This window comes from Taeniopygia guttata, chromosome 26 (assembly GCF_048771995.1).
Source record: "Taeniopygia guttata chromosome 26, bTaeGut7.mat, whole genome shotgun sequence".
Lineage (NCBI taxonomy): Eukaryota > Metazoa > Chordata > Aves > Passeriformes > Estrildidae > Taeniopygia > Taeniopygia guttata.
The window spans coordinates 5583851-5596788 of NC_133051.1; the positions used below are offsets into that span (position 1 = coordinate 5583851).

Here is a 12938-nt window from a genome sequence, read left to right on the forward strand (position 1 = left end):
ACCTTCCTATTTTGGGAAAGTCTGTAATAGGTTACACTCAGTTAATAAATATCCATTATTTTTCTGCAGGTTTCAGTCTTGGTGATTGTAAGTTGGCAAAAGAAAAGCTGCTGTGAGTGTGGGGCACTGATGAGGGGTCAGTTCAGTGCATAAACTGAGCACTGGTGGTGGCAGAAGGACCTGGTGACCCTGGATCTTAAATCAAGGTGTGCAAGTGCAGTGTTAAACCCTTAAACCCATATTGCCAACTGTAGTTTGAATTGCATTTGTAGAAAGAGTGGATTTTTGTTGAGCCTCAAGTAAATGAGTAAGTCAGTAAACTTTGCTAACAGTGTAGCACTATGCAGAGAATGGGAGAAACAATCAAGCATTTCATCAGCCTCCTTGCTGTCTCTTGCCAACATTTTCAGGCTGTCTGCATTGCATCAGGCCTTCTGGACATTATTTTCCATTTGTCGTTTGAAGCCAGATAGAAAATGAATCCTCTGTATATTGATAATTTCATAACAAGGGAAAAGCTTTTTGTCATGTGCCTGTGCTGGTTCAAGCTCTAAATCAGATTTTATTGTCTGCATGTGTTTGTGTTGGGAAAATGAAATGAGGATCAGTAGGAGGTTTGTGAAAAGCACGTGAAAGCTGCAGGTGGATGTTTTTCTCTCTGGTGCAGTCCAGGTGAATGCCTGGAGCATTTTGTTCTCCAGTGCTCCAGGTGTACCTGCAGGTGCCAGGGAGTGAAAACCCCACACCTGTGAAGTCTCACCTTGCCCTGGGCATCTCCATTGCCTCAGGTGCATGTGGCTCAGCCTGGAAGTGGTGGTTTCCCTGGTTGGGAGAGACCTGAGGAGCCAGGCTGGGAGAGCTGGGGTTGTCCAAGCTGGGTGGGAGAGAGCTCTAGGGAGACCTTAGACCCTCTTCCAGGGACCGAAGGGACTAAGAGAGCTGGGAGGGGCTTGGGACAAGAGCCTGGAGTGACAGGACAAAGGGGAATGGCTTCCCACTGCCAGAGGGCAGGGATGGATGGGATATCGGGAAGGAATTGTTCCCTGTGAGGGTGGGCAGGCCCTGGCACAGGGTGCCCAGAGCAGCTGTGGCTGCCCCTGGATCCCTGGAAGTGTCCAAGGCCAGGCTGGATGGGGCTGGGAGCAGCCTGGGATGGTGGAAGGTGTCCCTGCCATGGCAGGGGCTGGCACTGGGGGGCTTTGAGATCCTTCATGGTTACAGAATGAGCCATCAGGTCAGGTCTAATTTTTAATAGAGGGGAACATTTCACTTGTTGCCTTTGTTTCTACTGGATGAGTTCCTGTCACTCTGCACAGGAAGTGAGTGAATGCCTCTGTGCCTCTGGAAGATTTTATTGCAGGTGAACTGAGCTGACAGGCAGAATCGTTTGTTTTTTCTCTTTCTCTGGGAAAGTCTTCATCTGATGATCAGAAGCAAATAGTTATTATGAAAATTAGAAGTTGGATTGCTGCCTACGTGCTATGTTCAGATCATGTTTGATGGCTGCTTTTTTACTTACCCAATGTTACCCAGCCCAGGGGAGATCCATTATCTCCATGCTGCATTCCCTGCTGTGGTTTATACCTTTCAGTGATTCCCCTAATCCTTATGTACAGGAAACACTTCTCCTTTTTTATCTTAAACCCATGAGATTGCCTTTTTTCTCTCCAAAGTAGAAAGACAATTGCTAATTTGTTTCTCTGCTTTTATGTTAAGAGAAACTTTTGGAATATTCTAAGGAGACCTTTGAAGAATTTCTGCTGGTTTTGTCTGATATAAAGTTAGTTTTCTTCCTAGTAGCTTATAGGGGGCTGTGGTTTGAATTTTTGCTGGAAAAAGAGGTTGGTAACACAGGGGTGTTTTAGTTATTGCTAAGCAGGGCTCACACAGAGCCAAGGCCTTTTTTGCTCCCCACCCACCAGTGGGCTGGGGGTGCACAGGAGCTGGGGGACACAGCCAGGCCAGCTGTCCCAGGGAGGGGTATTCCACTCCTTATGGCATTGTGCTCAGCATTTGGAGCTGGGGGAAGAAGGAACAGGGGGAATGTTAGGAGTGATGCTGTTTTTCTTCCCAAGTGATGGAGCTCTGCTCTCCTGGGCATGGCTGAACACCTTCCTCCCCATGGAAAGTGGGGAATGAATTCCTTTTTTGCTTTACTTGCATGCACAGCTTCTATAGAGTCATAGAATGCCAGACTGGCTTGGGATAGAAGGAACCTTACAATTCATCATATTTCACCCCCTGCCATGGCAGGGACACCATCCACTGCCCCAGGTGCTCCAAGCCCCATCCAGCCTGGCCTTGGACACTTCCAGGGATCCAGGGGCAGCCACAGCTGCTCTGGGCACCCTGTGCCAGGGCCTGCCCACCCTCACAGGGAACAATTCCTTCCCGATATCACATCTATCCCTGCCCTCTGGCAGTGGGAAGCCATTCCCCTTTGTCCTGTCACTCCAGTTCATTATGAGCAGTCCTTCTCTGGCTTCCTTGGAGCCCCTTCAGATCCTGGAAGGTGCTGTGAGGTATCCACAAAACCTTCTCTTTTTCTTTACCTATTAAAACATTTGGATCTCAACCCATGAGTTACTCTTCCAGTTCTCTCCCCATCCCACCAGGGAGCAGTGAGCACGTGGCTGTTTGGGGCTCACTTGCCATCTGGGGTTAAACCAGGACACAAATTAAAGCCAGAAGTGTGGAAAGACGTGCAGTTCCATTAGAAATCCATCTTTTCTCAGAGTAGGACTGTGGAATTAGGTCAGGCACACCCTGCGTATGCGTGTTTCCTGCTTGCTCATATTTCTGAGAATAATTGTACATGGGAATGTTTTTGTAGGCTTAAAGGAGTGTTGTCACCTTAAAAATGAGTTGTTTGGAGTTTTATTTCTGTCGTGATGGTTAGGCTGTGGTTTAGGAAGAGGGGAGGATTGTTCACCAGCTGATTCACTCGCTGCTGGTGCTTCCTCACCATTTGCAAACCAAACGGTGAAGTAAAGCCACTCATTTCTACTATTTTTACTCTCTTACACCTTCTCTTTTGCCATGCCAGATGACAGTGAGACCCTGTATACGCTGTCAGGTCTTATAGCAAGGGTTTTACTCCTCAATGGATTTTGGCAGCTAGGCTTTTAATTATTTTTCTTTGTAGTTTCTGTGAAGTTCTTCATACCTAAAATACTCTATCACTGGAATTTTAAAAAATCCAATGATAAGGAGTATATATTTATAAATATAATAGAATATTGTATTTATGTAATACAATAAATAAAAAGCAGAAATCAGCATGTTTGTACTGATGCTTTTATTTTCTCTTGCTTAATAAATGTGCTGTATCTAAATGGGTTTTCTCTGCTGGCCACATTTCAATAATTGAGTTTCTTTTCACGGCACACATCACCTTGTTCATGGTGCTCTGTGCATTCATCTCTTCCAGTAATGGGGTGAGAGCTGTATGCATTGGGAATTGGCTTTGGATGGGCTTTAGATCCCTTAGGGTGGGGAAGGATAATGTACTGAAGATGTCACACCTCTTTACAATCCAGGACACTTCCTTAAGGAATGCAAAGAACAGGGATCAGCCTCTTTATCTCTGCAAAACATTTGCAGCATGAATTGTTTGTACCAGTGGTGCATTGCAAAATTAAAGTGTTTTCACTTTGTGATTAAAAACAACTTAAATATAACTTCCATGTTTTTCCCTCAACAAAAGACAAGGCTCTAGACAACTTTAAAAGGATTATTTCAGTGGGACCACCAGCACAGGGTCTGAAGAACAGAGATGTTTGTGCAGTTGCACAGCTCATTCCTGACATTGTTGTGTTCCAGAGGGAGGAGGGGCCCACATGCTCCATGTATGGCCAGAGCCAGATGGGAATTTTGATTTTTGATTCTGATACTGACTCCCTTAAGAAAAATTAAAAACCCAGCCTTTCTCTGGCTGGAGGAGCTCTTTCTGTGATCTTTTGTGCTGAATATGACATGGGGCTATTGCTGCTGAGTGCCCAGCTCCCACAGTCTAGCTGTGAGGCTTCAGCTCCTCTGTGGACTGGTCCTTACCTGATCCTTCGGGGTCTGAGCGTGCAAACAACTCACAGAGAAGCAAGGAAAGACATCAGGGTGCCTGTTCACTGCTCCTGAGCCATCCTGTGGTACCAGCCAATTTACAGTTCCCAGAGGGTGGAAATGTGCATGGAAGGAGCCCTCTAAGGAGGGTGGTAACCGGGGAGTGTTTGTCCTGCTAGCACAGGGGAACTGCTGGTCAGGGCCAGGGAGCTGAGCAGGGAACGTGCTCCGAGTCAGTAACACCTGAGCAGGCAGTGGGCCTGCTGCTCTGAGCCCGAGGATTAGGTCTCTGCCTCTGTGTCCTTGTTTTCTCTCATAAAATGCTTCCCTGCAGTGCTTCCCAGGGCTCTTAGGAGCAATGAGCAGTTAATATTTGTAAAAAGCTTTGAAGCTGAATGGTGCTAATTATTATTTATAGGCATTCATTCTCACCACGGGTAGTTCTCCTTGATCCTGGGCATGAAAGGAAACCAGGACATTTGTAAGCTGGTCAGGCAGGAGTTTGGCCTTGAAGTCTTTGTGTACTTGTTTCCCCACTGGGTTCTGGGTGTGTTTGCAATATATTTGTCACATTAAATGACCAGTTTGGGGATTTATTGTACCAGCCAGATGTGCCAAAAGATCTTTTCTAATTTCCCTCAATTCTGCTGACACACAAGGTGCAGGATTTTGGCATGCCAGGAGGGGCCAGGAGACAGGGAAATGCCATCAGCCTAAGCTGGGTAGGATGATCAGCAGGACTGGATGTTCCACTTCCAGGAAAGAGGAAAGTCAGATCTTATGCTTGGGAGAGTCACCACATTGCAAAGAGCACCTGTTTTCAGCAGTTTTTGGTGGTGCTCAACTTCGTTGAAGAAAACAGAAAAGGAAGAGAAAGATGTCAAACAGCTGGGACATTTTTTCCCTGACAATCCTGCTTAGCAGATTAAGCAGCAGAAGTGTGGAATGACAAAGGAAAATTGATGTATTGTAGTTCCTGAGTAACTGGTGATAGTTCTGTAAATGCTGCTGTAGTTAAGGACTCTGCTGAAGGGTGTGCAGAGTCTCTGCATTTAATTCAGAGCTTGAGGTGATGAACAAAGATTTCCACCTTCACCCAGCCCAGTGTGGTTGTTGTGAAATTCAGTCTGTTGGTGTTTCATATTATTTGACATTATTTAAATGGGGCTTGTAAGGCAGAGCTCTGGGGAAGTTACGGAGTCTAAGTGTCCCTGAATAACACTGCTCTTTGCCTTCTTGTACTCTACTTACTGATCTGATTTCCTGACTAATTTCTCCTCTCTGCTGAGTAATGTATTAAATAATCAAGAGATTGTTCAGGTACCACAAGGGAAGGTTGTTGGCAGAGCTGCAGCAATTCAACATTTCTGGAAGAAAAAGACCCAAGAAGTAAATTTTATGCTTATCTTGTTTTCTTAATGGAGTTCTTGTCAGCTCACAGAGTAAATTCTGTTCCCTGGTGAGTGTGGTAACATCAGTTTTATCAGGGATACTGTTTCAGTGTAGGAATATTAATGCTGGGGGAGAAAGAGTTCCTGAGCACAACCCGCTCTGATGTCAGTTCCTCTGAGCAGCTTGGGCTGGTGGCAGGTGTCCCTCAAGGTGCTTTAAGGTCCCTCCAATCCAGAGTATTCTGGGGTTCCTCCTGACAGCCAGCAAGTCTCGAGAATTACTCCCTTTAAGGGCTTTCCCTTAGAGTTAGGATTATGACTATTTATCTGCTCAACAAGGGTATTCTTTTCCCTGTCTCAAAATACTTTTCCCTAAGTAAATCAAACTGCATTTTAAAAACAGGTTTTGCCTTTCAGTGCAGTTACCAAATTTTAAAGCATTTTGGTTCAGGTTACAGGTTGCAGAATGTTCTGAGTTGAAAGGGACCCACAAGGATCATTAAGTCCAAATCTTCAGTGAATGGCCCATGCAGGGATTAAATGTACAACCTTGGTGTTATCAGCATCATGATCCAGCCAACTGAGCTAATCTCAGGGTCACAACATACAATATAATAATTCAGTGAATGTGTTTGAAATCACTTTATTGGTTGTATTAATACTTTAACATTTGCAGTCTTGAAAAATTCCATTTCCTCACAATAATTACAGTTTTGTGAAACAGGGGAATAGTTGACTTTTTATTCCACAGGACATTGTCTATTCTGGAATTGCTTTAAAGACTTTTGGTGGCAGGGGGGGTAGGGGTGGGCTTTTTTTTCCTCCAGGGTGTTTTAGGGTATGTGAGTTTTCATATTTAGATTTCCCTCCAAACCCCTGTGTCCCAGTGCCTGGCAGTGCTGGGCATTCTACCACACCTTTGCTGCTCTGGCACATGAGAGAAGAGGGCAGAGGCTTGCTCAGGTTGTTCACATGGAGCTTTGTTCAGGTAAAAGGTTTTTTCATGTGTGACCACATCCATCCCAATTAAGATGGTAGGAAAGGTTCTTCCTCCAGAGTGTGCTGGGCACTGGGCACTGCCCAGGCTCTCCAGGAAATGGGCACAACCCCAAAGCTGCCAGAGCTCCTGGGACAGGGTGGGATTGTTGGGCTGTCTGTGCAGGGCCAGGAGCTGGACTCAGTGATCCTTGTGGGTCCCTTCCAGCTCAGGATATTCCATGATTCTCCCTGCAGGATGCCTGGTCACACAGTTTAGTTGTGGGTGGCCCTGTGAGCAGCAGGGAGCTGGACTCTCATGCTGATGTTCTCCAGCTCAAGATACTCCTTAAGTCTATTCCCAGGTACAAGGCAGCATTCACAGGGGTTTCTGGTGGGGCTGCTGAGGGGTTTCTCCAGGGTCCAGGCAGCCAGGACAGGAAAGCAGCCTGGAAAGTGTGGGGAGAGGGAGTTTTCCCACACTGGCTATTTTGGTGAGAGCAGAGAGCAAGGCAGTGCTCTGGGTGCTGTTCAGGTTGCTGGGACTGAGATGACCCTTTGGGGCTCCTGTGTCACTGTGCTGCCAGCCAGAGCCTTTAAAAAAAGAAATGGTTTTGTTGTTGCCAAAAATCTTCCTTTGGACCACTATCACATGATGTGTAAGCTGCAGATTTTCTAAAAATACACAGATATAATAATGCTGGCAACTTAGAATTGGGTTTACAGAACAAAAGGAATTATTTGTTACTCCTTTTTTTAAATTCTCATTAGGAATAAAAAGCTTAATTCAGATTGCCAGTAACAATGGGCTTGAAACCCACCACTGAACTGCTCATTAAGGCCTTCACCCTCAGCAGGTGCTGGCCAGAAAACTCAGCAGCTCTGACTTGGCATTTTGCTGTTTTATTAGTACTGTGTTTTATCTACTTTGTCTCTGCCATGGCAGTGTTCTGCCAGGCGTCAGAGGTGCCACCCACAGGCCCTGCAGTCATCATTCAGCCAAGGGAAAGACACAGGACAATTGTTCTGCAGGGGGGAAATTGGAAAAATTTATTAATGAGGAAATTGGTGGTTTATGTTTGAGAGAGGACAACACTTGAAGCCAAGAAAGGAGAGTTGGTTCTTGTCCAGAGCAAAACAAATGCCAGAGAGAATGAGGGAAAGAAACAGCAAAGAGATCTGATCTGTTGGGAGATACAAAGGAGTGAAGTGGGTCTTAAAGATAGAAGGAGGAAGGAATTTTACTTGGAAAAAAAAGGAAGCTGTATCTCTGCCTATGCTGGAAGAGCATTCCAGATGTGAGTAGCAGAGGTTAAAGCATTGTGTGGGGCTGCTCCAGCCATGGCTCTTCTGTACCATCCAAGTGTCTGTTGTGGGACTGTAGTGGGTTAAATACTGGGGGGAGTACTGTGTGACAGCATGGCATAAATCAAGAAGAAAGAACCAAAACTGCAATGACTGGCAGCAGGGAACCTCCTGGTCAAACCTCAGAGTGGTTAAGAGGCAATGCCTGAGCTGTTAACTGGGAAAATGTTTTATTTCAGTCTATAACCATGTTATAGAGCTCATTTGGCCTGGACTGGGAGTCAAGAATATAAACATTTTTAAAGGGCTGTAGAGGACTTGGAGGAGTTGCCAGGGAGGTATTTGCAGGAGTACACATGTGATCTAAATACATCAGTGGCTTTAGACTTAGGTTTAAAAAAGTGAAGGTCTGTAGATAAGTAGATTTAATAGACCCCTGATTGCTTTAAAATCTTCTTTCCCCACTTCCCTGGTGAGGGTTGGGGCATAGCTAGCACCATAAGCCTCTGAAACTCAGTTAAATACCTGAAGAAATGCCTTTTGGGCCCGAGGGACCTTGTTTGTAGTACCAGATACAGAGATTTGAACTTCATTGCTTGTGAGTTTCTTCCAAAACTAACAACCTGGATTCTCTCTCCAGCTCTTCTCTTAGGAAACGCCACCAACTCCTCACAGCACGGAGGCCCAGCATGAATGGGAACTGTGCTGGGGGCACAGACTGGTTGAGAAAGCTGGAGTCCAGTTGTCCTGTGGAAAACAGAACTGTAACAGCCCATGAGTCAGAAGAAAGTTCTGTGGTGTTAGGAGGTCACGGCCCTGCAGTTCCCAGGACTGAGGGTAAGGAAAATGCCCTCAGTCTTTGAGGGAGATTATTTTTTGGGCTTTGGAAAATGTTCCAGAGTCACAGTGCAGTTTGCACTGGGCAGTATGTGCCCTGCCTGTGCCAGGCTGCTCTAAAGGACAGAAGTTCACAGCAGAGTTCAGCATCTTGGCAAGACCATCCCACAGGAGTGCCCTGGCTCGCCTGGAGCTGTCCTGAACAGATTCACTGCAGGCATCTGGACAGTCCTGTGTGCCCACCACGGACTGGCACTGGGCACTGCTGCCTTACACCACTCTGGTGAGGTGTGTGCTGCTGCTCAGCTTCCTGTGGGAGTCTTGCCAGAGGCTGGGTCTGTATTTCTGGCCTTGTTTAATTCCTGTCCTGCTGCCCTTTTCACCTGAATCCATCTTGCTTTAACCAGGAACATTAAGCACTATGGCTCACCAAAACATCCAGCTGCTGGTTCAGTTTGATAACAGCCTAGTTCTATGTCATATAGCATCACCCTGACAGTTATGTCATCCTTAATTATTGCATGACTCAGTTTTCTCATTTCAGTAGGAAGTGTTACTATGAAATGTTATTTTTCAATAAATTCCCTCCTTCCTTTGCAATGTTTGTTTGTGTCCCTCAGGTTTGGATTCTGAATGCCGACACAGTTGCCCAGTAAATCCCCAGATCAGTAGTATGCTGTCTGCTCCTGAAGAACCTCACAACTGCCATATCCCAGATGGAAATAAGAGACAGCTGGAATATTTTAGTACCCAGGAACGCCATGGATTGTCTTCAAGCAGCAGTTCCCAGACAGTAGCTCCAGAGAAAGTGACCCTGGTGGTGGATGGCACCCGCTTTGCAGTGAATCCTCAGATCTTCACTGCTCACCCTGACACCATGCTGGGAAGGTGGGTCACTTCTGTTACCTTCAAGATATCTCAAGAAAATCTAAAAAAAAATTTAATGGAATAAACATGTAATATTTGTTTTGTGATCTCATCTGTAACACACGGTGGCCTCAGACAGAATTTGGCTGTGAGTGAGGCCCAGAAGACCTGACCAGATGGAGAGTTGGTAGTTCTCTAGATAAGTCTCTATGTCCATTACAAGATGCACACTTTTAGCCAAAGGTGGTCTCCTTTTCATTCTCCCCAAGTGTTTGCCTGGTCTGTCAGCTGTACATCTGTCCCCAGCTGATAACCTTCCTCCTGAATGGGAAATATGATAATGCTCCATCCCCTGCTGCTGCCACCCCTCCTGCTCCATCCCCTCCTGCTGCCTATCTCTCCAATCTCTCGATACTCTTCTGAAAGAGAAGTTACTCAGTTCCTACTGAGAGGTTGGAGCCTGTTACTGCACCAAGAAATGCTCATGTGCTGTATTGCCAGCACTTCCCACCTCTCTGGCCAAAGGGTTCTGTTGGGTCACTGACCCTTGTGTGGGTTATTGTGTGAAACAAGGCATCTAAAGCCATGTGGAGTTACCTGCTGTAGGTCAGTGCAAGGGCTTTATTGCCAGGGGATTTTCTGCCCCAGGACTGAATGATCTGTTCCTTTGGCTTGTTCCTTAGAGTGCAGTAGCCGTAGCAACAGAGGCCTCCCTGAGCCAGCTCTTGTGCTTATTTACTAAGGAAGAGATTGGAGTGGAGGTTTAAGTTACTGTATGGAGTGGCCTCAGCTGCAAGGGACCTTGAAGCTCCGTTCATTCCACCCCCTGCCATGGGCAGGGACACCTTCCACTCTCCCAGGTTACTCCAAGCCCCATCCAGCCTGGCCTTGGACACTTCCAGGGCTGAGGCAACCACAGCTTCTCTGGGCAGCCTCTGCCAGGCCCTCCTCGCCCTCAGAGGAAAGGATTTTTTAACCCCAGCGTATCTGTTTGTCTCTGGAATGAATGCATTTTGATGTTCTTGTGCACTTACACAGTTCCTTACTCTTTCAGAATGTTTGGGCCAGGCAGAGAATACAATTTCACCCGGCCAAATGAGAAGGGCGAGTACGAGATCGCAGAAGGGATCAGCTCAGCCGTGTTCCGCACCGTGCTGGTAAGGGCAGCTCTGCAGGCGGGGGGAAAAGAAACAAACAATCTGTTTGTCACATGTGCACAGCTGAGCCATCTCCAGGCACTCCCTGGGCATTCTGGTTTTAGGCTGTGATTTCTAAAGAAAAAAATATAGCTTTGGTATAAGTCCATATTACAAATATTTGCTCATGTTGCCTTTCACCTTTTCTATGTCCTGCTGTTGTAATTCCTGAGCTATATTCTGACTTTGTGGTTGCATATAAATACATATTGCATATTATGATATTATGAAACCCTGTGCCATGAAAAGTTTTAATTGGACCTCATCAGTTATCAGACCCTAGAGGATCTGCAAAAAGATGTAGATTCTCGGACAAGCAGGGCTGTTTTGCTGTACACAGAACTATAAATAGTTTCAGTATGTGTCCAATATTAGTAAAAAAAATAAAGAACTAATTAGGAATTATCATAGTCCAAGATGTTCATAATTTTTCTCTCCAAAAACTGTCCTTTTATTCACAGGATTATTACAAAACCGGAATCATTAACTGCCCTGATGGGATTTCCATCCCAGACCTTCGAGACACATGTGATTACCTCTGCATAAACTTTGATTTCAACACAATCAAATGTCAAGATTTAAGTAAGTATGGAGAGAAATCAGCTCTTAGGAGATCATCTGCAGGGTGTTTAGCACTCTGATCCTGATTCAGTGCAGTTCTTAATCTTGAGCTTTAGTTCAAACATGAACACGTGGATTTCCTTGGGGCTCAAGTTGCATTTAAAAAGCTTCCTTTTGGCTGTTTCAATCCAAAGTGGAGTGACCGAATCTTTCAGAACACAGGCCCTTTGCTCCAAAAGCAAATTACAAACATTTTAGTCTCTTTTTCTATCAGAGGCTGAGCAGAGCTTGCTGTTACTACCAGCAAAATGAAGGCTAAAAGCAGGATTATAACCCCTATCCAAAATGTACCAGAGAATCATGAATAATTTAAGCTAAAGGCTGATGGGCAGAGCAGGAACCAAGGATACCAAATCTGGAAAGCAGTAGAATTCCTGGTCATGAAGGGATTTGATTGGGAGCAGCTTTTTGGTGGGCATGCTGGCAAAAAGAAGTACTTTTAACACAGGCAGGTCTGTGAAAGGCACATTGCTGAAATGGGGTGTGTATAACACAGGTTGTGGGTGGAATTTCCTGCCCTGTTCTCTGGTGAGTGATCACAGAGAAGGCAGCAAAATGTACTTTCAAGGGCAGAGGTTGTTGCTGGAAATTTAAGTATCATAATGAATTAATTATTCAGTCTGTTACTGTTTCACTGTATTGATTGGAGCCTGGTGAGTTTTTAATAGGAATGGAATGGTTCTGCAGTGCAATTTGCATCCCATTTGAAATGCAGTCTGCACTTCTAACATTGCCAGTTCTGGATCTGGAGGCTGTTGATGTGTCTGAACATATGTTGAGCATTTTGTCTGAAGAATAATTCTGGCTGTGTTCTTGGATGGATCTGGGAAGAGCAGAGCTGAGATATTTTCATGCTGTAGCAAAGCTGCTGTGATCTGTGTCTCCTCAGGTGCTCTGTTACACGAGCTCTCCAATGATGGGGCTCACAAGCAGTTTGACAGCTACCTGGAGGAGCTGATCCTGCCCATCATGGTGGACAGCGCACGGAAGGGCGAGCGGGAGTGTCACATCGTCGTGCTGACCGATGAGGACACCGTGGACTGGGATGAGGATCATCCACCTCCCATGGGAGAGGAGTATTCACAAAGTAAGGGCTCTGCGCTCTGTTCCACACACACCCAGCCATAAGGAAAGGACACATTCCCAAATTGGCTTCCTCCAGGAGGAAGCATGAACCCTGATTTGTGTGTTCAGTATGAGCTCGGTGCTGCTGGAGGCAGGATGCCTGGCTAGTTAGAACTGATTCCAGCACTCACTGCACTTTTCCTTCAGTTTCTCCCTCCCCCTCAGCCTTTTCCAGGCTCCTAAGTGAAGGAATATTCTTTGCTTTACACTCCCATCACCACCCAGTCTGTTGAGACTCTGCCCTCCCAAAAGGAAATGCAATTAATCCTAGTGAGGAAAACAGACACCTGAAGTAATTCTTGGAATTCACACCTGGCTTTTGGCACAGTGGGGCATGTCAGAAGCAGGGAGAACGTTCCTCTTTTTTGATTCTAATCACCCCTTTTATTTCTCAAGTCCTTTACAGTTCCAAGCTGTACAGATTCTTCAAGTACATTGAGAACCGAGATGTGGCAAAAGCTGTGTTAAAGGAACGGGGCCTGAAGAACATTCGCATTGGCATCGAAGGTAAAGTGCTGCTTCAGCAAGGGAAATGCATAACCAGGTGACTCCACAGTCAGCA

General features: G+C 45.8%; 1 protein-coding gene across 5 annotated transcripts in view; it reads left to right on the forward strand.

Moving 5' to 3' along the window:
- KCTD20 (potassium channel tetramerization domain containing 20) overlaps positions 1-12938 on the forward strand; it is a 30280-nt gene that overhangs the window by 12834 nt on the left and 4508 nt on the right. For all 5 annotated transcript variants that reach the window (XM_030291783.4, XM_041721245.2, XM_072918915.1 and 2 more), the window contains 6 exons: positions 8371-8567; positions 9188-9455; positions 10489-10591; positions 11092-11212; positions 12141-12338; positions 12773-12883. In XM_030291783.4, coding sequence (XP_030147643.4) covers positions 8371-8567; positions 9188-9455; positions 10489-10591; positions 11092-11212; positions 12141-12338; positions 12773-12883 — 998 coding nt within the window. The remainder of the gene's footprint in view (positions 1-8370; positions 8568-9187; positions 9456-10488; positions 10592-11091; positions 11213-12140; positions 12339-12772; positions 12884-12938) is intronic.